At 59.5% G+C, this 19559-nt stretch overlaps 1 protein-coding gene across 14 annotated transcripts in view; it reads left to right on the forward strand.

Moving 5' to 3' along the window:
• ADAMTSL2 (ADAMTS like 2) overlaps positions 1-18637 on the forward strand; it is a 38912-nt gene extending 20275 nt beyond the window's left edge. For 12 of the 14 annotated variants that reach the window (XM_054501791.2, XM_063649995.1, XM_063649997.1 and 9 more), the window contains 9 exons: positions 202-574; positions 5839-5936; positions 10413-10539; positions 11755-11968; positions 12084-12239; positions 12881-13051; positions 13802-13978; positions 17330-17474; positions 18241-18637. In XM_054501791.2, coding sequence (XP_054357766.1) covers positions 202-574; positions 5839-5936; positions 10413-10539; positions 11755-11968; positions 12084-12239; positions 12881-13051; positions 13802-13978; positions 17330-17474; positions 18241-18359 — 1580 coding nt within the window. In that variant the 3' untranslated portion in view covers positions 18360-18637. Of the gene's footprint in view, positions 1-201; positions 575-5838; positions 5937-10412; positions 10540-11754; positions 11969-12083; positions 12240-12880; positions 13052-13730; positions 13979-17329; positions 17475-18240 lie in introns of those variants that run through there. The other 2 variants (XM_063649996.1, XM_063649999.1) reach the window with 2 other exon arrangements.
• Positions 18638-19559: the final 922 nt, after the last annotated feature.

A 19559-nucleotide genomic window follows, 5' to 3' on the forward strand; every position in this document is an offset into this window, starting at 1 on the left:
TCAGCAAGAGATGATCCAGGCGGGCCTCCTGCCTCCCTTTTGCCCTAATTATGTCCTCTAGTTGGGCAGAAGCCCTCCTTCTGGGAGCTTCTTGGTTCAGCTTGGTGTTTCCGGCCCCCTCGTCCAGGTCCCCTCCCCAGGGCAGCCCTTGCCCCCAGGGCTGGGGTGCGCTCACGGTTGAGCCACCTGTCTCCTCTCTAGACCGCAATGTCACAGGGACTCCTCTTGCTGGGGACAAGGATGACGAAGAGGTCGACACCCACTTCGCCTCCCAGGAATTCTTCTCCGCTAACGCCATCTCTGACCAGCTGCTGGGCACGGGCTCTGACTTGAAGGACTTCACCCTCAATGAGACTGTGAACAGCATCTTTGCACAGGGCGCCCCGAGGAGCTCCCTGGCCGAGAGCTTCTTCGTGGATTATGAGGAGAACGAGGGAGCTGGCCCTTACCTGCTCAACGGGTCCTACCTGGAGCTGAGCAGCGACAGGGTTGCCAACAGCTCCTCTGAGGCCCCGTTCCCCAACGTTAGCACCAGCCTGCCCACCTCGGCTGGGAACAGGACACACAAGGCCAGGTAGGAGGCACTTTCCTGAGCCCTGTCCAGGGCCCTCGGGGGCAGGATGGGGCCGAGGCCAGGTAGAAAGTGAGGCCCCACTGTGGGGGGGTCTGGCCAGAAGGGCTGGGGTCCTAGAGGTAGAGGAGAGAGGGCCCCTTCTTCCCGGGGTTCTCCACTTGCTGCCCCGTGGATCTGAGCACAAAGTCAGAGGCCTGGGCTGGAGTGAGTTTTCCCCAAAAGTTATGTCCGTGGATTAGGATCCAGGGCTGAGCCCCTGTGTGTGCAGCTGATGGGGAGAAGGGAGGAGGCAGGAAGCTAATAGCTCTGAGCATGCCTTGTGAGCCAGGGACAGAGCTCAGCATTTTATATGCATGGAAACATGTCATCGTCACAATCGCCCTTAGTGGTGAGGTTGCTATTTGCTATTGTGAGCTCAGAGAGGGCTAGCGGTGTATTCGAGGTCACAGAGCCTGAGGACCTGGGACTCCTTAGTTTTAAGTCTGGACAGTCATGGCACAAACACCTGTAGGAGGAGGCGGAGCTCCAGGCAGCTCCCCAGGTGCAGAGTGGCTCAGCCCCAAGCCTCAGCAAGGGCTGGAGAGGATCTAGTGGATTCCTCCACGAGGGGCAAGACCCTGAAATCAGGGATGAAGAACAAGGCTGGCATTGCAGCTGTCAAGGGCCATGAGAGAGTCCACCTGGGGTCAAGCCTCCAGAGCCAAGGCCACAGCTGGGTCTACATGGGCAGCCATGTCTGGGGACACCTGGGCAGTCACAGCCAGGGTTGTCTGGACAGTCACAGGCGGGGATGCCTGGGCAGTCACAGCTAGACCTGGGGGAGCCTGAGGTTGGGAGCCTGGGTCAGGGGCCAGCTGTGAGCGGGGTGACCCCAGACCTGCCGTGTCCCTACTAAAGCATAGTCCGTGGTGACAAGCCCCCCCCCGCCCCCAGATAGACGGTGGCCTCCCTTGCAGGTCCCCACAGTTTCTCCCAGCAACTCACATGTGCCTGGGGGCTATTTTAAACAGGCGGTGAGTGGGGGTTGGAGACAGGCACGGGCCCACTGGTGTTTGGTTTTATTTTCTGAGGTCCAACCCAAGCCCTTTGACTTTAGATGCAAGCATGAACTGAACCCGGCCTGGGCAGGGAGTGCTGAGTGGGTCTTCCTTGGGGCTCAGGGACTGAATTTGATGGGAGATTCAGGGTTCACTCTCGAGGTGATGTGGTTTGGGGCCACCCTCCCACCCATTCAGCCCAGCAACAAAGCCAGCCTCCCTGGTGAGCCAGGAGCCCTCAGGGGATGCCTGCCCCTTTTCTCAAACTGTTTTCTGAGGCCCCTGAGGTGCCTGGGGCTGCGGGGTGCAGGGAGGATGTCCTGGGCACTTCTGGCAGGCTCTGGGCGGAACCCTACTTTGCAGATGTGGACAGAGTGGGGCCTCGGAGCCTCCTCCGGCTGCCCCTCTTCCCGCAGGGGTGGACAGGGCTGTCTGCTCATCCTTTCCCCTGGCATGCTCAAAGGCTTGGGTAGGTGGGGCCTCTGGCTGGTTCTCAGGACTCGGGCGGGGAGGGCCGGGCCTTGCTTTGGGTATAGTGTCTGAATCTGAGAGGGGGTCCTGGGCAAAGGGCAGGAGGGACGGACCCAGACAGTGCCGGCTTGCGGGAACGGCGCTACTCAAGGCTACCAGTCTGTCTGTGTCTTCAGCGTGGACCCTCCTCACCTCCCAGGGCAGTCCAGGGCGTTACCTGGTATTCCGTGTGTGAGGCACATGGTAAGGCCTCCTGTAAGTAGAAGCTATTAGTAGAAAATTGAGCCTCCAAGTGGCAGCAGTGGGGGGCGCCTTTCAGGACCCATTGCCTGGGTCAGGGAGGCCAGCTCTCTGGCAGTCGGAGCCCTCCGAATAGAATAGGTTTATCAGAGTGGCACCAAGGCCTCGCTGTGGAATTTGGCTTAAGGCATGGACACTGTGTGAGTTGAGCATCTCTGTCTTCCTCTGGGCCTCAGTTTCCCCATCTCTCATTGGTGGGCTTGTCAGGGGCTGCCCTTCGGGCCCACCAGGTCAAATATTCAGTGATCCTTAGGCCAGGGTCATGGCACAAGCTTTCGGATCCTCAAGCCACTTTGTAAAGAGTCTCTCCTGCCCCATCTTGGTTGACTCTTACCCTCCCCTCCTAGCCCCCCACCCCAGGATATATTGAATTTCCAGGGCCTGTCAGGGGCCTCAAGGATCGATCAAGTAGGCTGTCAGCACTCAGAAAGGCCCTGACTGAGCTGAGATGCCGCTGCTCTCCCGGCCGGCCTGCCATCAAAGGATGCTGCCGCACAGGGACCAAAGATGGTGTGGAGAGATAAAGGGCAGAGGGAGGTGGCGGGGGAAACCACCAGGCCAAAATAGCCACGTCTCGGCCGAGTTGTCCAAACACAGGAAGTCGTGTCTGCTCAGAGAAGGCAAAATCAAAGGGGCAGCCCAGAAAGGAAAGGCTATTTTCATCTTTTCAGAAAAGCTTCAAACAATCAAGGGAGGGGCCCCTGTCACCAGACTCCGACTTTGGGAACAAGCGTCTGAGACACAGAGACGTGGAGTCCCTCTCTGCAGCCTTGGGGGGAGAGAAGAACAGAGCACTTTCTGGCTCGTTTATAAACAAACACAGTGGCTTCAGAGCTTCTCCTGCCTGGGGAGCCCGCGAGCCTGTGTCTGGTCAGGCATCTGGGCGAAGGACCCTGAGGAGTGACAGGTGGTCTGGTGGTGACTGCACAGCCGTCACCAGCCCCAGTCTAGCAGCTCTGACTTTCACAGCTGAGAGGGGCAGTGACTTCCTTCCAGATGGAGGAGAGCGACGGGTTGGTGCTTCAGCGATTTCCTTGGTGTTCCGCTTCCCCGTGCTACTTCCAAGAACGGAACCTGCTAGGCGTTGCATTGTTGTGCAAATATATGCAGGGTTATGTTCAAGAGTTGCATCTGCTATGCCCCACACGTGCTGCTGCGAAGAGTGTGTGGGCAGCCCCTCCAGAAATACCTTTAGTGCTTAAAATCCAAAGGGTTATTTTGAACCGGGCCGCTCTCTCTTGAGTCAGGCATGAGTCATGCTGCCTGCTGGCTCAGAGCGTGTAATCAGATAAAGATGGCGGAGCGTCTCCATGGGTGGGGTGGAGGGGCATGGGTTGGATCCTTTCATCTCTTTTTGTTCTTGGGGAGAATTTAAAGCTGTTGAAAGTAGGTGGGGACCTGGTCAGCACAGTTTAGTGTTTTCTGAATTGAACATTAAGGACTGGTCTTCCGGGTTCTCCGTTCCCTGAAAGGACCTACTCATCCTGATCTGGGTGCTCTGAGTGGCCCCCATTGAGGCAGCTTTCCAGGTTTCCAGGGAACTTTTGTTCTGAGATGACAGGGTCTTCGGAAACCCCCCACCTACCCCCATTTTTTTTTTTTTTTTTTGAGACGGAGTCTCACTCTGTCGCTCAGGAGTGCAGTGGTGTGCTCTCGGCTCACTGCAAGTTCCACCTCCTGGGTTTATGCCATTCTCTTGCCTCAGCCTCCTGAGTAGCTGGGACTACAGGTGCCCGCCACCACACCCGGTGATTTTTTTTTTTTGTATTTTTAGTAGAGACGGGATTTCACCGTGTCAGCCAGGATGGTCTCGATCCCCTGACCTCGTGATCCGCCCGCCTCGGCTTCCCAAAGTGCTGTGATTACAGGCATGAGCCACCACGCCTGGCCCCCACCCCCATTTTTAAAGCTTCCTCTAAGTTCTAAAGAGGGAGGAGAAGGCACTCTCCCCTTCCCCTCGAGCCCCAGGATGGGCTGCAACAGACTCTCCTGGCTTGAAGCTCCCAGGTGAGGGAGGCTTTGAAGAAACAGTGGGACCAGACCCCAGCCCGCAGCCCTTCCTGGGCCTTGGCCCCCATCCCTTCTGCCTTCACTTCACTTCTCCCTCCCTGAGTTTAGGGAGCCACACCGGTGAACTCACTGCTGAATCTCCTGTGGGTAGATCATTCCTGGGGCCTCAGATGTGTGGTCAAGGCAGCGTTCATCCCCACAAATACTGCCTGGCTGTGGGATCCTCCCATTCCAGTCGAAGTAAAACAGAAGAGCAATCCTCACCCGCTTGCCTAACACGTTGTAATCTCCCCATTCAATCCAAACCCATGTCTGTATCACGGAGTCAATCCAAAAGCCTTTCTGAATGTAATGCTCTAAGCCTGACCACCCCCAGGTGACCGAAGGTCCTGAAGAAGGACCTGTGACCTGGCCCACATTTCAGCCCAGTGAAGTATGGCAGCTCGGGGTCATCTCTAGCCAGCCCCTCTGGGCCCAGAGGAAAGTGGAGTTGGGCAATGCCACCTGCTGCACTGTCCGGTTTAAAAAGGAAGTCAAGGCTCGAAGGACCTGCTGTCCACCGTGCCGGCTTGCCATCGCCCCTTCTCTGGCTCAGGGGCGGTGGGACTCCATGGCGGCGTCCCAGAGCAGATGCCCGGGCTGTGGAGCTGCTGCCGCCTCTGCTTCCCTCCTCCCCCGCCGAGTCCAGAATGAGCCTGCACATTGGATGTGGAGGTTGGGCCCAGGCACACCTACTGGTTCAAAGAAGCAAACAGTCCTAACAATAGTTGGCTTTGGCTGCATAGGCTCCAGCCAAGAATCATAGCTGGTGGCTGGGACCCAGCGTGCCTCCCCCCACCCCAGCAGGTCTGTGCAGCCATGGCCAACCTGAATTGCACTATAGGCTGTGGCCACGCCCCTGCCAGCAGCTGAGCTTTTTAATTTTGATAATTGAGGCTGGATGCCTAGTGTCCCCCATTCCATCAGAGTCCCAGCTGGAGGAGGGGGTGGGTGGGAGAGAATTCTGGAACATTCTTAGCACATAAGACACCTTCTGAATTCCCCTCCCCGGTGGGAAGAAGGAACCCACTAGCTGATGTGAGAAGGTGATATCGAGAAGCCTGCATGTGTGCAGGGAGCAACTACAGTGCTGGGGTCCCCAAATTCTCAGGCCCCCCCCTCCCCTCCAGAAGGAGCTTGGGCAGCTCCCATGCAGTTATTGAGATGGAAAACAATGCCGATGGCTGTTCAATTCTAAAATGTGCCCCTCCGCAGGCGCCTCATCCGTTCCACTTCAGACAGTGGGAACTCTGACCGTAGCGGGTGAAGAGTCAGCCCGGGGCTCAGGACAGGTGTGTGCTTCAGGCGAACACACCCTCCGAAGAAAATTCACTTGCCTGAAAAGCTGGAGCCCGCTGGTGGGGCCTGGAGCGTCTCATCACCTTCTCTGCTTGGTTTCGCTTTCAGGACCAGGCCCAAGGCGCGCAAGCAAGGCGTGAGTCCCGCGGACATGTACCGGTGGAAGCTCTCGTCCCACGAGCCCTGCAGTGCCACCTGCACCACAGGTACTGGTCACGGGTGCCACAGGTGCCAAGGGGCAGCAACTGCCCTGAACCCATTTCCACGGATGTGGGCCGGGGCTGTGGGGCCCACCCACTAGCTTGCAGCCCCAAACTGCCCTCAGGGCGGTGGCCTCCTGACTTGGCAGTGTGGCGTGATAGGAGTTTGGGTGTCTGCTGAGGCCTCCCTTGTTCTCACAGTGTGCTAGAACATGGTCAGGTCCAGGCCCCTGGAGGGTCACCCGGGCTACCACCAATGATCCCTTGTCTGTTGCCAGTGATACCATGTTTTGTTAGGGCAAACATCCTTTGGGTTAAAAGTAAGAAATCTTAGGTAGCAGAGATTTTACTTTTGCTTCCAGCAAACATAGGAAAGGAGTCACAGGCCCTTCCTACGAAGGTAAGTAGGCAAATTCTAGGACCTCATCAGCAGGGGAGGAGTTAGGAGGGGAAAAAAGATCCTCCTCGGCGGTGCCTGGGCAGACAGATGTGTGTGGTTAGTAAGAGTTGAGCTGGGATTTGAACCCACAGCTGTCTGGTTGCACGGCCACCATCGCCCTGAGACGCTGGCCACAGCTGCTGGGAGCTGGAGCTGCCTCTGCTGCCCACTCTGGTACCCTCCCCTGGGGTATTCCGCAAGGTCGGATGTCAAACCCAGTACCAGGATACAGGGCCGTTAACGGGAGAAAATATGGTAGGAAGACCCCAGTGCCGGCTCTGAGGTCACATTTTATCTATTCTTGGGGCTTCATGTTTGGATGTAGAGGATACCCAGCTGGCCCTCAAAAGGTTTGATGCTCCTGGTCCCGCCCCAGTGCCCCCCATTTGCCAGGGCATTTGATGCCCTTGCAGTCTCTGGCCAGTTAGGATTCCACGCAGCTGGGCAGTCTGAGCTTGGCCGCACCCTCTGCAGCCCTGCTGGCATCTCAGGAGATGGGCCTGATAGAGGGAGGGGCTGGGGCGGCCCTGCAGGCTCTGCTCACACTGGCCTTGCCTCTCTGGGGCTAAAGAAAGGGTTCTACCACCTGTTATAAGAGCCCCCAAGCAGGGCATAGCCACAGGGCATGCTGTGTTTGCCCCTGCGCCTGGCATCCTGGAGGGAAAAAGCAAGTGCTGTGGGCGGTGTGGTGGGCACCCGGCTTGGCCAGGCTCGCACCGCTGTGGGCGGTGTGGTGAGCACCCGGCTTGGCCAGGCTTGCACCGTTGTGGGCGGCGTGGTGAGCACCTGGCTTGTCCAGGCTCGCACCGCCTGGTTGACCACACCATGGGCCCTGGGCAAATTGCCAAATCCTTCCGAGCCACTGTTTTCCACAGGTGAACTGGGACGCATGCTTATCTCAAAGGTGGGTTGTGGGGATCCACGTGAAACAAGCAATAGCCTCTCATGGTCAGAGGTCAATGGATGCTGCCGTTCTGAGGGTGGCTGCCACCACCTGATGCAGGGTGCAGCTTCCACCATACCCAGGAGCAGCTGGCCTTGGAAGTGAGCCGTGTGACCTGCCTTCCGGCCAGACCCCGAGGGGAGCTGAGCATGGTGGTGGGGTGTCAGCATGGGGGTCTGCTTTGCCAAGTCCTTTGCGGACCTGCCCTGAGTTCTCCACACTTCCTGGCCAGGGGACTCCAAGCGAGTGGGCGTTGTCACTAAGTGTCTGCAAACATCTGTGATTCCTCCCAGACACATCGCTGGCTGGGGAGGGGACGTCGCTCGAGACGTCTGCAGGGTGAGGCAGCCTCGCTGGCGAGGGGCCTGATGGGCAGCCCTGTGTGGAAGATGTCCCCAGGGAGGACACAGCAGCGTCTCCCAACACCCAGAGAATGGCAGGGAGGGGGCTGGACTGGGTCTGTGCAGCGTGGCCCAAGGTGCAGTGGGGCAAAAGGACAACAGGAAATCAGAAAGACAGGTTTTGGCTTTCGAAGGAAACTCTGCTTTACAGGAGGTTGTTCAGAAATGGAAATGAGCCACCCTGAGAGACAGAGAGAGAGAGAGAGAAAGGGGGAGAGAGAGAGAGAAAAGGAGAGAGGGAGAGAGAGAGGGAGGGAGAGAGAGAGAGGGAGAGAGAGAGGGAGGGAGAGAGAGAGAGAGAGGGAGAGAGGGGGAGAGAGAGAGAGAGGGAGGGGGAGAGAGAGAGAGAGAGAGAAAGGGGGAGAGAGAGAAAAGGAGAAAGGGAGAGAGAGGGGGAGAGAGGGAGAGAGAGAGGGGGAGAGAGAGAGAGAGGGAGAGAGAGGGGAAGAGAGAGAGAGAGGGAGAGAGAGAGAGAGAGAGAAAGGGAGGGCAGGAGGGAGGGAGAGTTCCCTGTCACTGTGGGAGGTGCTGAATGGCACTGGGCAGAAATAACGGAGTCAGGGTCCACCCTTTGCATAGGTTGTGTCCGTGCGGATGTCCCATGGATGGTCATTGGCCCACCCTCCATCCTGTGCCTCGCAAGAACCCAGGCACAGGGCAGTTCCATCAGTGGGGCGGATCAGCCTGCCCTGAGCTTTCGCCACGGTGGGGAAGCTTGTTTTTAGATTTTTCTTTGAAGACACAGCAACAGAGGGGCGTGAGTTTGGCCTCGGCTCGGGTCATAGTCGGAAGTTTCTGCTGCCCTTCGGCGCTCCAGGGCACCGTGGTGAGGACAGCGGATCCTGCGGCCCCCAGGCTTCATCCTCCCCTTTCTTTTGTTTCAAGGAGGGGCTCCGTGGCTCAGGGGGTTTGAAAAGCACCGTTTTTGAGATGGGTGTCGTGAAGAGGGTGCCCAGAAAAAACGTCCTGGCATTTGATTCTCACAGGCTCTCTGGAAGGTTCCCATTTCGGGAAGGAGCACGCTGAGGCCTGGAGTCTGGTCACGGTCACGTCACCCCAGGGAGGCACTGAGCTGGGACTTGGATTCCAGTCTCTCTTGACCAAGGCCTGCCGCGTTTCCACTCCGTGACGAGGAGCGAATGAATAACCAGGCACTTGGCGATGGTCTGCAAGTCCCCAGCCCCGCACCTCCCTGGGCCCCAGAGCGGGTGTCTCTGAGGCCTGGAACATTCCGAGCAGACCTGGCCGGGAAGCCAGCCTCCCCCTCAGAGAAGGCTAAAGGCTGCACGGCCCAGCTCTGGCGGGAGAGGAACTGTGATTGCAGCCTGGCTCGTCCTTTACGGAAAAAAGAAAAAATCTCCTTGTCGGCTGCTTCCCAGGCTGTTTCGTTCCATCCAGGGCTGGGGCTTGGAGAGGCAGGAGCCGCTGGCCTGCAGACACGCGCCGCCGGGTGGCTGGGTTCTCTGGATATGGGGAAACCGATTTCCTTCTGGGGGAACTGGCAGCTGCAGCCAAGACCGTTCCATGATGCCCGTCATCCCGGAAGGCTGGGTCTGTCTCCCGTGGCCACACACACACACACACACACACACACACACACACACACACACACACACACACACACACACACACACACACAGCCACAGCAGATGCAGCAAACCTTAACCCCACCCCAAGGCCGTTCCCACTGCTGCCGGCTCTCCCAGAATCATCCTGCTCCTGGGCAGGGAGCTGGGCCTGTGTGGCAGTTCGGTACCAGGCGAGGGTTCAGGGGCGAGGACGAAAGAAGCAGAAGGTGGAGATGTGGCTGAGGAAGTGGCACTGCTAGGTGAGGGCTGCCTGTCACCCACTGTCCCCCAATGGGATTACAGAGTACGGGGCACCAACAAAGACAGGCACACAGTGATGATTAAAGAAAGTTCAGGCCTGGCATGGTGGCTCACACCTGTAATCCCAGCACTTTGGGAGGCCGAGTCAGGTGGATCACCTGAGGTCAGGAGTTCAAGACCAGCCTGGCCAACATGGTGAAACCCAGTCTCTACAAAAATACAAAAATTAGCTGGGTGTGATGACAAGCCCCTATAATCCCAGCTACTCAGAAGGCTGAGGCAGGAGAATTGCTTGAACCCAGGAGGGGGAGGTTGCAGTGAGCTGAGATTGCACCATTGCACTCCAGCCTGGGCCACGGAGTGAGGCTCCATCTCAAAAAAAGAAAGTTCAAGAGGATGCTTGCTAAGGACTGGGGCATGCCACGGAGGGCAGGGCGTGCCCGAACCCCCACCGTGACCTCTGAGGAGGCTGACGGGGCTGGAGCGGTCAGATTTCACTCCCGCCTGCCCGTCCACCCAGCGATGGGTGGTTGCTGAACGCCTGGCGATGGGGGACAGCTGACTGTGTTTGCCTCTGCACCTCCACGGGGGCCAGCTGGAGCGGACTCAAAGCCCGGACTCCGTGACATGGGAACTGGGAGCCCAGCTGGGTTGGGTGGGGCGGGATGGGGGTGCAAAGAGAAGAGTTCAGACCCGCACGGCTCAGACCCACAGTGCTGCCCTCACGCCACAGTTCCACAAGCTGTGACTGATCCCCAAGCCAGAAAGCTGAGCTGAGAGGTCAGGTGACTTGCCCCAAGTCCTGAGGCCTGTCTGCTGGGCTCCAAGGTGCCGGCATAGCTCACAGACCCTCCCCTGTCCCCAACCCAGGGGTCATGTCTACGTATGCCATGTGTGTCCGCTACGATGGCGTCGAGGTGGATGACAGCTACTGTGATGCCCTGACGCGTCCCGAGCCTGTCCACGAGTTCTGCGCCGGGAGGGAGTGCCAGCCCAGGTACCTGCCACCAGGGGCCCTGGGCAGGGGGTAGGCAGGGGCCGTGCGGGGCTCTGCCCAGAGGACCAGTCAGACTTACCCCCCTGCCTCGTAGAGGTGCTTCGTGTGCAGGGCCGTGGGGGCTCTTCGAGGAGGGCCATACAGACCTCACCCCTCAGAGACCTTCTGGGTCTTCCCAGGAGTTGCAATTTAATTTGTCACTGTGCCTCATACACAGTAGGTGCTCAATTAATGCTTGCCACCGCAGATTTAGAAACCATTCTCAACATTACTCCATATTACAGCGATATCTTTGCCCCACCAGGCCCACTTGGCACATCTAGGATTTTTATAAACTCAAGGGATTATTCCCAAGATTCCACGCCTATTGGCTGTCCCTTGGATGTGGGTGGAGGCCTATTTTCTTGACCCTTGGGCCTCGTCTCCTGCCTTGTGGATGCAGTCAGACTGAGCTGAGTGCATCCTACCCCTAGTGACAAGTGGGGTCCCCAGATGAACCTGAGGGTGCCGGCCTCCCCTGATGAGGATCACACGCTCCTCGGAGGCTGAGCCCTCCTGCTCCCCGCACATGGCCACACTGCCTCTTCTTTTCTGGGCTCCTCCATCTGGGGCCTCCCACTTCCTGCACGTTTGCTCCTTTCTGGGAAGGGCAGAATGCCCAGGGTCCCCAGAATGCTGCTAAGGCTGGCCCGGGGGTGGGGTCCAGCAGGCCCTGTCCTTCCCCTCAGAGCCCATCAGCTTTGGACCTCTTATTCCAAGTCTGCCTGCCTGGAAGACTTCTGGGTCTCATTCATAACCCCTCCCAGCTCAAGCTGAGAGGAAGGAGAGGTCTTTCCTCAGCATGCTGGCCATGCCCGCTTTCTGGACACAGATCCAGAAATGTGCCTTCTGCTCATTTCCACCCTTGCCAGAATCCTGTGGGGGCACAGCCACCTGTGTGACACAGCAGGGCACGAAGGGGCAGGAAGTCCGAGCCCACACTCAGGGCCCCCGCCAACCACCTTGCTAAGGTGCTCCCTGAAGACCTCCGGGGCTGTCATGGCCCAGCCTGCCCCCTTGAGCCTCGACACCCCCCTGTCCGGCTTAGCTTGTTGCGTGCGGCTTTGGACCACATAGGGGAGGAAGGGAGGAGCCGCGTTGTCTCTGGGGGTGTGGGTTGCATGGGGTCCTGGCTGCCCCGGGGGGATCGTTGAAGGCCATCCGCTCCCGGGGCAGGTGGGAGACGAGCAGCTGGAGCGAGTGTTCGCGCACCTGCGGAGAGGGCTACCAGTTCCGCGTTGTGCGCTGCTGGAAGATGCTCTCGCCCGGCTTCGACAGCTCGGTGTACAGTGACCTGTGCGAGGCAGCTGAGGCCGTGCGGCCCGAGGAACGCAAGACCTGCCGGAACCCCGCCTGTGGGCCCCAGTGGGAGATGTCGGAGTGGTCCGAGGTGAGTGCCTGCGGGAGCAAGCCGGGGGTTGGGAAGACCTGGGGAGCTGGGCTTGGGAGATGAAGGTGGCTACACCTGCGTCACGCCCCCCCGCCCGCTCCCCCTATCGCCACAGTGCACTGCCAAGTGTGGGGAGCGCAGTGTGGTGACCAGGGACATCCGCTGCTCGGAGGATGAGAAGCTGTGTGACCCCAACACCAGGCCAGTAGGGGAGAAGAACTGCACGGGCCCGCCCTGTGACCGGCAGTGGACCGTCTCCGACTGGGGACCGGTGAGGCCTGTGCTGAGGGGTGGCTGGATGCGCGGCTGGTGAGGGGACCCAGAGCTTTGCTTTGATGTGCCTTGGTTCCATTTTTTCCGAGGCAAGGGTGTGAGGTGACGAATGTCCAACCAGCCTTCTCCCATGTTATTATAGGAATCAAAACTTCTCTCCAAACATGTGGCCAGCATCGCCTTCCCTCTATCACCTGTTTATCTCTCTGTATCTCTCTCTGCCTTTGTCTCCCTGTCTGTGTCTGTGTCTCTGTTCCTCTGTTGGTCTGTCTCTGTCTCCCCATCTCTGTTTGTCTCCGAGTCTCTCTGTCTGTCTCCCCATCTCTGTCTCTCTGTGTCTTTGTCTCTTTCCCTGTCTCTGTCTCTCTCATCGAGAGAGATGCTCAGATGCTAGCTGGGGTCGCCTCTGGGTGGTGGGTGCACAGATGATCTTTTTAAGTGTGCTTTTCATCAAGCATGCATTATTTCTGTAATTAGAATAGAATTGTAAATAACCAGTGTTATTTAAAAAGTGGTTACCATGGCAACTGCTTCGACACTGCCTGGGAGCCACTCCTCTCCCTTGGGACTGACATCCAGGGCCCCTCCTGGCATGGCTGCCTCTCACTTGATGTCCCCGGCCTGTCCTCTCCCCTGCAGTGCAGTGGAAGCTGCGGGCAAGGCCGCACCATCAGGCACGTGTACTGCAAGACCAGCGACGGACGGGTGGTACCTGAGTCCCAGTGCCAGATGGAGACCAAGCCTCTGGCCATCCACCCCTGTGGGGACAAAAACTGTCCCGCCCACTGGCTGGCCCAGGACTGGGAGCGGGTGAGTGCCCCAGAGCCCGCTGAAGGGCCTCCTGGTGTCTGGAGAGCATTTGGCCGGAGAGGAGAGCCAGATGGCTGGGACCACAGATGGGTGAAAAAGAGGAATTCATTGCAAATTATGAAGGGACAATTCCCTAAAAATTAATTTAGAATACAAAAGGCTTAAAAAGTAGGAAAACACCTTACAAGTCCCCAAATCCCAATTTTGCATGGCTCAGTGGTGCATGCAGAATTGGCATTGCCCCCAGCCTGGGCCCCCAAGTCCCTGGGACGCGGAAAGCTAGGGACAGGGGTTGTTCTGGCTGCCTGCTCATGGCCCAGGGGCCTGTGCGACCTTTGATCATGACTAGTGTGTCTTCCGCACCCACCTGTCATCGTCACCAACTTGCCATTTCAGATGAGTTGCTCTCCACAAATTGCTTTCAACCAGCAGCTCCAGGCAGGTCACTAAACTGGATAATCTCGAGCCAAATTGTTTTCTGCTAAGTTGATTTTGGCCAAATCATCACTGGCCAAATTGTCATTAGCCAATTTGTTTCAAAACAGATGGTTTTGTGCTAAATTGCTTTTGATCAAATCCATTTGGGGCCGAACGGTTATCGAACAAAGAGTTCTCAGCCAGTTTGTTATGCGTTGGAGCATTCTCACCCAATTGCTATTGACCAGACCGTTGTCACCAGAGTCACCGTGGGCCCTGTGTAGGGTCCTGCTGGGCCCTGGCGCTGACCTGCTCCCTCTGCCCCGGCCTCAGTGCAACACCACCTGCGGGCGCGGGGTCAAGAAGCGGCTGGTGCTCTGCATGGAGCTGGCCAACGGGAAGCCGCAGACGCGCAGCGGCCCCGAGTGCGGGCTCGCCAAGAAGCCTGCCGAGGAGAGCACGTGTTTCGAGAGGCCCTGCTTCAAGTGGTACACCAGCCCCTGGTCAGAGGTGAGCTCCCAGCAGGCCCCTCTGAGGTTGCCTGAGGCCAGACCTGAATTTTGATCCCCCGCCTCCTGCCTCAAGCCTCCTTAAGTGCTTCCTGCTCCTCCCTCCCCGACAGCCTCTGTGAGGGCTTTCCTTCCTGGGAAAGCTTCTCAACTCCGCCATGTCAGCTGGTGCGAGAGCCAGCACCTCCAAGAAGCCTTCTCTGATCTTGTCCCTGGGATCCCTACGGCACTCGTCCTGGGCCTTTTTGGGCCCGGGAACTCCGGCCTCGAATTGTGGCCTCTAAGTTGCATGTTTGACAGCCCATGTGCCTGACACCGCGGGACAGACAGATCCCAGGTGGGCTGGGGGAGTAGGTTGGGCTGAGGCAGACACAGGCTTGGCCCTCTGGGAGCCACAGCCAAGGCAGGAGCTTGGGATTTAGGGAGACAGTAATAGACATGCACCCCAGGTCAGGACACCGGCGGGGCCAGAGGGAAGGGCAGGAAGTCTCCTGCACGGGTCTGGCCCCTTTGAGATTCTTTGACTCTTGGGCCCCCAGAATGCCCCAGCGTCAGGATGTGAGGCAGGACTATGCTGAGATCTCGGCTCTCTTTGTAGAGGGGAGGGGAGCCCTCCCATCCTGGGGCCTTGAGGCACGTGTGACAACCCTGGCCCAGTTCTTTGCCCGAAGGGTCTCCTCTCTCCCAATAGTGCCATGAGGAGAGGTCCTTTTCTCCATTCCTCAGAGGAAGAAACTGAAGTTCAGGGAGCTCTCTGGCCCACTCGGGCTCCCACAGTTACTGGGGGCTGTAGCAGATATTGGAGGCCAGGCCTGTCCATGGCCCTAGAGTGAAACCCAGGTGGGGTGTGGCATCTGCAAGGGAAGGGGGTCCTGAATCAGCTCATCCCAAGGGGCCCCAGGCAGGGAGCCCCAAGGTGGGTGGGCAGCCCTGGTTTCACAGAGGGGGTGGCAAACTGGGCACCCCCTCGCCACCAGTTGTCTTTTAGAGCAAACAGGTTGCTTTCACCTGTCCTGCTGTTTTCCCCTTTTGCTGCACTTCCTGTGGGGCCTCCGAGTGACTCCAGAGCCTCGCCATGTGCCAGTGGGTGCCCCTCTGCCTTCTGGGCCCCACGGAGGCAGTCCTGTCTAGACTCCAGCTTGAGTAACTCACATCAGCTGCGACACATCAGCCATCTGTGCCCCTTTCACAGCAGCGCCAGCCCTGGCCCCAGACCCAGCCGCCTCCCACCTGGCGATGCCATGAGCTTCTGAGAGGGTGACCTGGGGGTGTCCAGAGGGTATCTGGGAATCACTGGGCAGGGGCTTCCATAGCCAGGCAGTTTACCTGGGATCTCCAGCTACCTCTGGCCTCAGTTTCCTGATGGGCCAGCTCTGAATACCCAGGAGACAAAATGGGGGTGTCAGACGGGACTCAGAGCCTGGAATGTTCATGGTGAAGTGCCCAGCTGTGTATCAGGCCCTGGCGCCCGAGGGCTCCAAGTCTTGGTCACCGTGGCGGGTGGGTGCCAGATCCTAAACCTTATGAGTTCAAGGCGGAGAGTCCAAGAGTCTGTGAGGAGCGAGCTGGGGACCCCAGTGCGGCCCTGCTCAGAGATTGGGGTCCAGGCCCCAGGCTCTTCGTGCACGCTGGGTGGCGTCTGTCCTCCACCCTGCCCCTCCCCCGCCAGGGCCTCTGCCTGCCCTGTAGCACACATGCTTGTTCAGGAGGGAGAACACACACTCACTCATTCCCTGTTGCCCACCAAAGGACCCCCAAGTGAGGAGGGGAAAGGCTGACGGTGGGCCTGGGGCTTCCCAGGGGAGCCCTGGGCAGAGCCAGGGTCTGAAGGGTGAGCCGGCTTTTGCCGGGAGTCAGCTGGAGAGACCACGGTGTGCCGGGCCCTGAAGCCTCCTTCTGGAAAGGCTAGGCCCGGCGGGAGGGAGAGTGGGAAGGGGCAGAGGCAGGGAGGCTGACCGGGGTTCCAGGGCCCCAGGGAGCCAGCCCAGGTCTGTAGTTTGGGAAGAGCACTAGCTTCAGATGGGGGGGCCACCGTGGGGCCAGGAAACAGGGACCCACTAGGTGCAGGACTGTGGGGCCAGGAACAGGGACCCACTAGGTGCAGGTACCTTGCTGGGTGATGAGCCATGGCACGGGGGGAGCCATGAAGCTATGAAGGGGGGACCCCAGAAGGACAGCCTGGGGTGCTGGGGAGGAGCATCCCCCTAGCCCTGATGAGGAGGTGGCAGGGCCGGATGAGGTGCGGCTGGCACAGATGGCTGGTGGGCGTGTGGACTCCTCCTCCCTGGTAGCTGCCCCCCGATGCCGGTGCATAGCGGTGGCTCAGTCAGTGTTTGTCCCCCCAGCTGCCCAGTCCCATCCACTCCCCAGGGGCAGAGGAGCTGGCACCAGGGCTGGCCGGGAATGTGCTGCTCTCCAGAGGCACATCCAGAGGCTCCTCAGGGCCCTGCCAAAGGCTGATTGTCCTCACGCCGTCAGCGCCAAGCCAGCCTCTCCTCGCCTGCAGACGGTGCCAGCCCCCACCCCCTGGCTCAGAGCAGGCAGGCAGGCAGCAGTCTTTCTGCCAAGTCTTAATCGGTCCTCCCTGCTCCTTTGCAAACAGAAGTGGAGAGTGGGTCCCAGGGCCAGGGCCTCCCACCCCACCCACCTCAGAGGACTGAGGGGTCAGATCCCAGACGTGCCTGGGTGATGTGGGGTCACCCACGTTGGGGGGAGTGTGAGGGAGCCACCACCTGTGGGATCTTGGCAGGAGGACAGTAGGGTGACTGGGGCCAGCAGATGTCTCTGGTGTTCTGGGGAGCTCAGTGGGGTTTTCCAAGGGGAACATCTGGACAGGGAGCCACTGGAGGGGGTGGTGACTTCGCGAGATGCATTTGATCGGCCCACAACAAACAGTCTGCACCACAGACCCAGGAAAGCTGGGGCCAGAGGACCCTCAGGGAGATGGGAGAGGAGGGACCACCCCTTACTGTGCATCTGGGGAGACAGGCAGCCCTGTGTGGGGAGAGAATCAGATCCTCCTGACTGCCAGCCAGTGCCTGGACCTCTTGGGAAATGAGAGAGGAGGGACCACCCCTCACTGTGCTTCCGGGGAGACTGAGGCAGCCCTGGGTGGGAGACAATCAGAGCCTCCCGACTGCCAGCCAGTGCCCTTTTGTCGGCACCTCAACTCAGCCTTGGAGCTGCAGGTCTAGTTTCAAATGGGCTTCCATGGGTCCTGTGTCAATTGAGACTCACAGCCGCCTGGGAAGGGTGGGGTGGGGAAGGGGGAATGTGCAGGTTCCCCGCCCCCTGCCCAGGCCCCTGCCCCATCAGGACGCTTTCCCCATGCCTTGTGTCTCTCCCACACCAGTGCACCAAGACCTGTGGGGTGGGCGTGAGGATGCGAGACGTCAAGTGCTACCAGGGGACTGACATCGTCCGTGGTTGCGATCCGTTGGTGAAGCCCGTTGGCAGACAGGCCTGTGATCTGCAGCCCTGCCCCACGGAGCCCCCAGGTGAGGAGCGGGGAGGCTGAGGGTGGCTCTGGGACTTCCCAGGGGAGGCGAGGACAGAGTCAGGGCCTGAGGGGTGAGCAGACATTGCTCACCTTGATGGTGAGCCTGGGAACCAGCTTGAGAGAGACCAAGCTGTGCCGGGAGTGGAGGCTCCCTCCTGGCGTGGCTGAGCCCCACTGGGAGGGGAGAGTGGGAAGGGGAAAATGGGGGAGGCCTGACTGGGGCTCCATGGCCCCAGGGAGCCATGCTGAGACCTGTACTTTGGGAAAAGGGTCAGCTTCAGATGGCAGGACCACTGTGGGGCCGAGACCTGAATCCAGGATGACTCAGCTGGAACAGCCAGGGGCTGGCACACAGGGGGCAGGGAAGGGAGCAGCTGAAGCAGGGCCTGGGCACCTGGAGGAGGGACAGGGTGCCAGGTGCAGGGCACGTGAAAAGTTATGCTTTGGATACATTGAGTGGTGGACGGGGACGGCCCCTGTGGAACCTTTGGGGATGCTTAGGCCTCTGGGTGTGACATCTGTAGCTCCTCTAGGCATCACTCCTCTTGGGACACAGATCAAATCACCTGGTGTGATCTGGGACAGTGACATCTTGGGGACAGAGATGGGCCAGGAAAGAGGGAGCAGAGAGCTAGAGATGGAGACCTACCATGGGGTGGGGAGGCCCACTGCCCCTGGAAAACAGCACGTGGGGGGTCCTCGGGGTTTTCACCCCTTGGCCACCTCCTGAAACTGCCCTGCTTCGCTCTGTGTTCCTTCTCCAGATGACAGCTGCCAGGACCAGCCGGGCACCAACTGTGCCCTGGCCATCAAGGTGAACCTCTGTGGGCACTGGTACTACAGCAAGGCGTGCTGCCGCTCCTGCAGGCCCCCCCACTCCTAGGCCCGGCAGCTGCAGCCCCTTCCAGATGAAGACCAAGCGCCCCTCCTGGGGCTGCTGCAGCTTCTGGGGCCTCCACAGACCCCCCTCCTGCAGGGCACACTGGCCTGAGAGACGTGGCACTGAGCCTCGGCTGTCGAGAGGGGACTTCCCACAGCCCATGGACCTTTGTGCTCCTGGGGCAGAGCCTCCGGCACCCGGTGGCCTCCCCCAGACAGAGCCACCCCTGCCGTGGGAACCTGTCCGTGTTCCTGCGTGGATCCTGTGTTTGTGGCTCCCGCTCCCCAGCCCCCAGCAGCCCCCAGCCGAGGGGCCCAGGGCCCACAGCCAGCGGTGGAGGTGTCTTGTTCCGGGCCCGTAGCCCACGCCCTCTCTGGGTGGCAGGGCCTTCTGAAGGAAACTTGCAAGCGAGCCCAACGTCGGGGGAGGGCCTCCCTCCCTCGGAGGCCATGGGGTGAGAGGGGCTCGGGCAGCCAAGGAGGCCCAGGTGTGCTCCCCCTTATGGAGCCCCTCCCATGGAGCTCTCTTCCCGCCGCACTTTCTACCCCGGGCAGAGGCGCTTGCCTACGGGACGTTTGGGGATGGACCGCGGTCAGTGCTCATCTACGTTAATAAAGTGGTCCTATTTATGGCGGCATCATGGGGTCTCAGTTGCCTCTGGCTGGAGAAGTGGGTGGCCTGGGGGCTTGGAGGGCCCGGGCCTGGCTGTGTGAGGTCCCTCCAGCTCACTGAGGCCTCGGGTGCAGGGGTGGGCCGTGGGGGGCCACAGCACCTGCTCTGAGGAGAAAGACAGATGCAAATAAAAGGCAAAGAGAGGCGTGGGGAGCGTGCAGGGAGGGCGTTTGGGGACACATTGGGACTCAGGTGCTGGAGTAGGAGTGGAGTTGACATCTCGAGCCCGTCAGCAACTGGTACAGGACTTGTGGGGGCAGGGGTCAGGGACCTTGGCTAAGGTGTAGGGCACCCACCTCCAAGTGTGTGGGCAAGAACAGAGGAGATGAGGCAGGTGTTGGGGGCGCGGGGCAGGGCCCACCTTGAGCCTCAGGAAACAGCACCGTCACTGCCATTCCTGGAGCTCATGGGGGGCTTCCTGACCCGGACTCGTGGGTGCAGGAACACAGGGGAGGGGCTGTGTCCCCAGAAGGGGAGGGGTTGCTTGGTTGACCCAGCAGCAGGAGTGGCTTTTCCCAGACGAGAGGGCGG

This window comes from Pongo pygmaeus, chromosome 13, assembly GCF_028885625.2.
Source record: "Pongo pygmaeus isolate AG05252 chromosome 13, NHGRI_mPonPyg2-v2.0_pri, whole genome shotgun sequence".
NCBI lineage: Eukaryota > Metazoa > Chordata > Mammalia > Primates > Hominidae > Pongo > Pongo pygmaeus.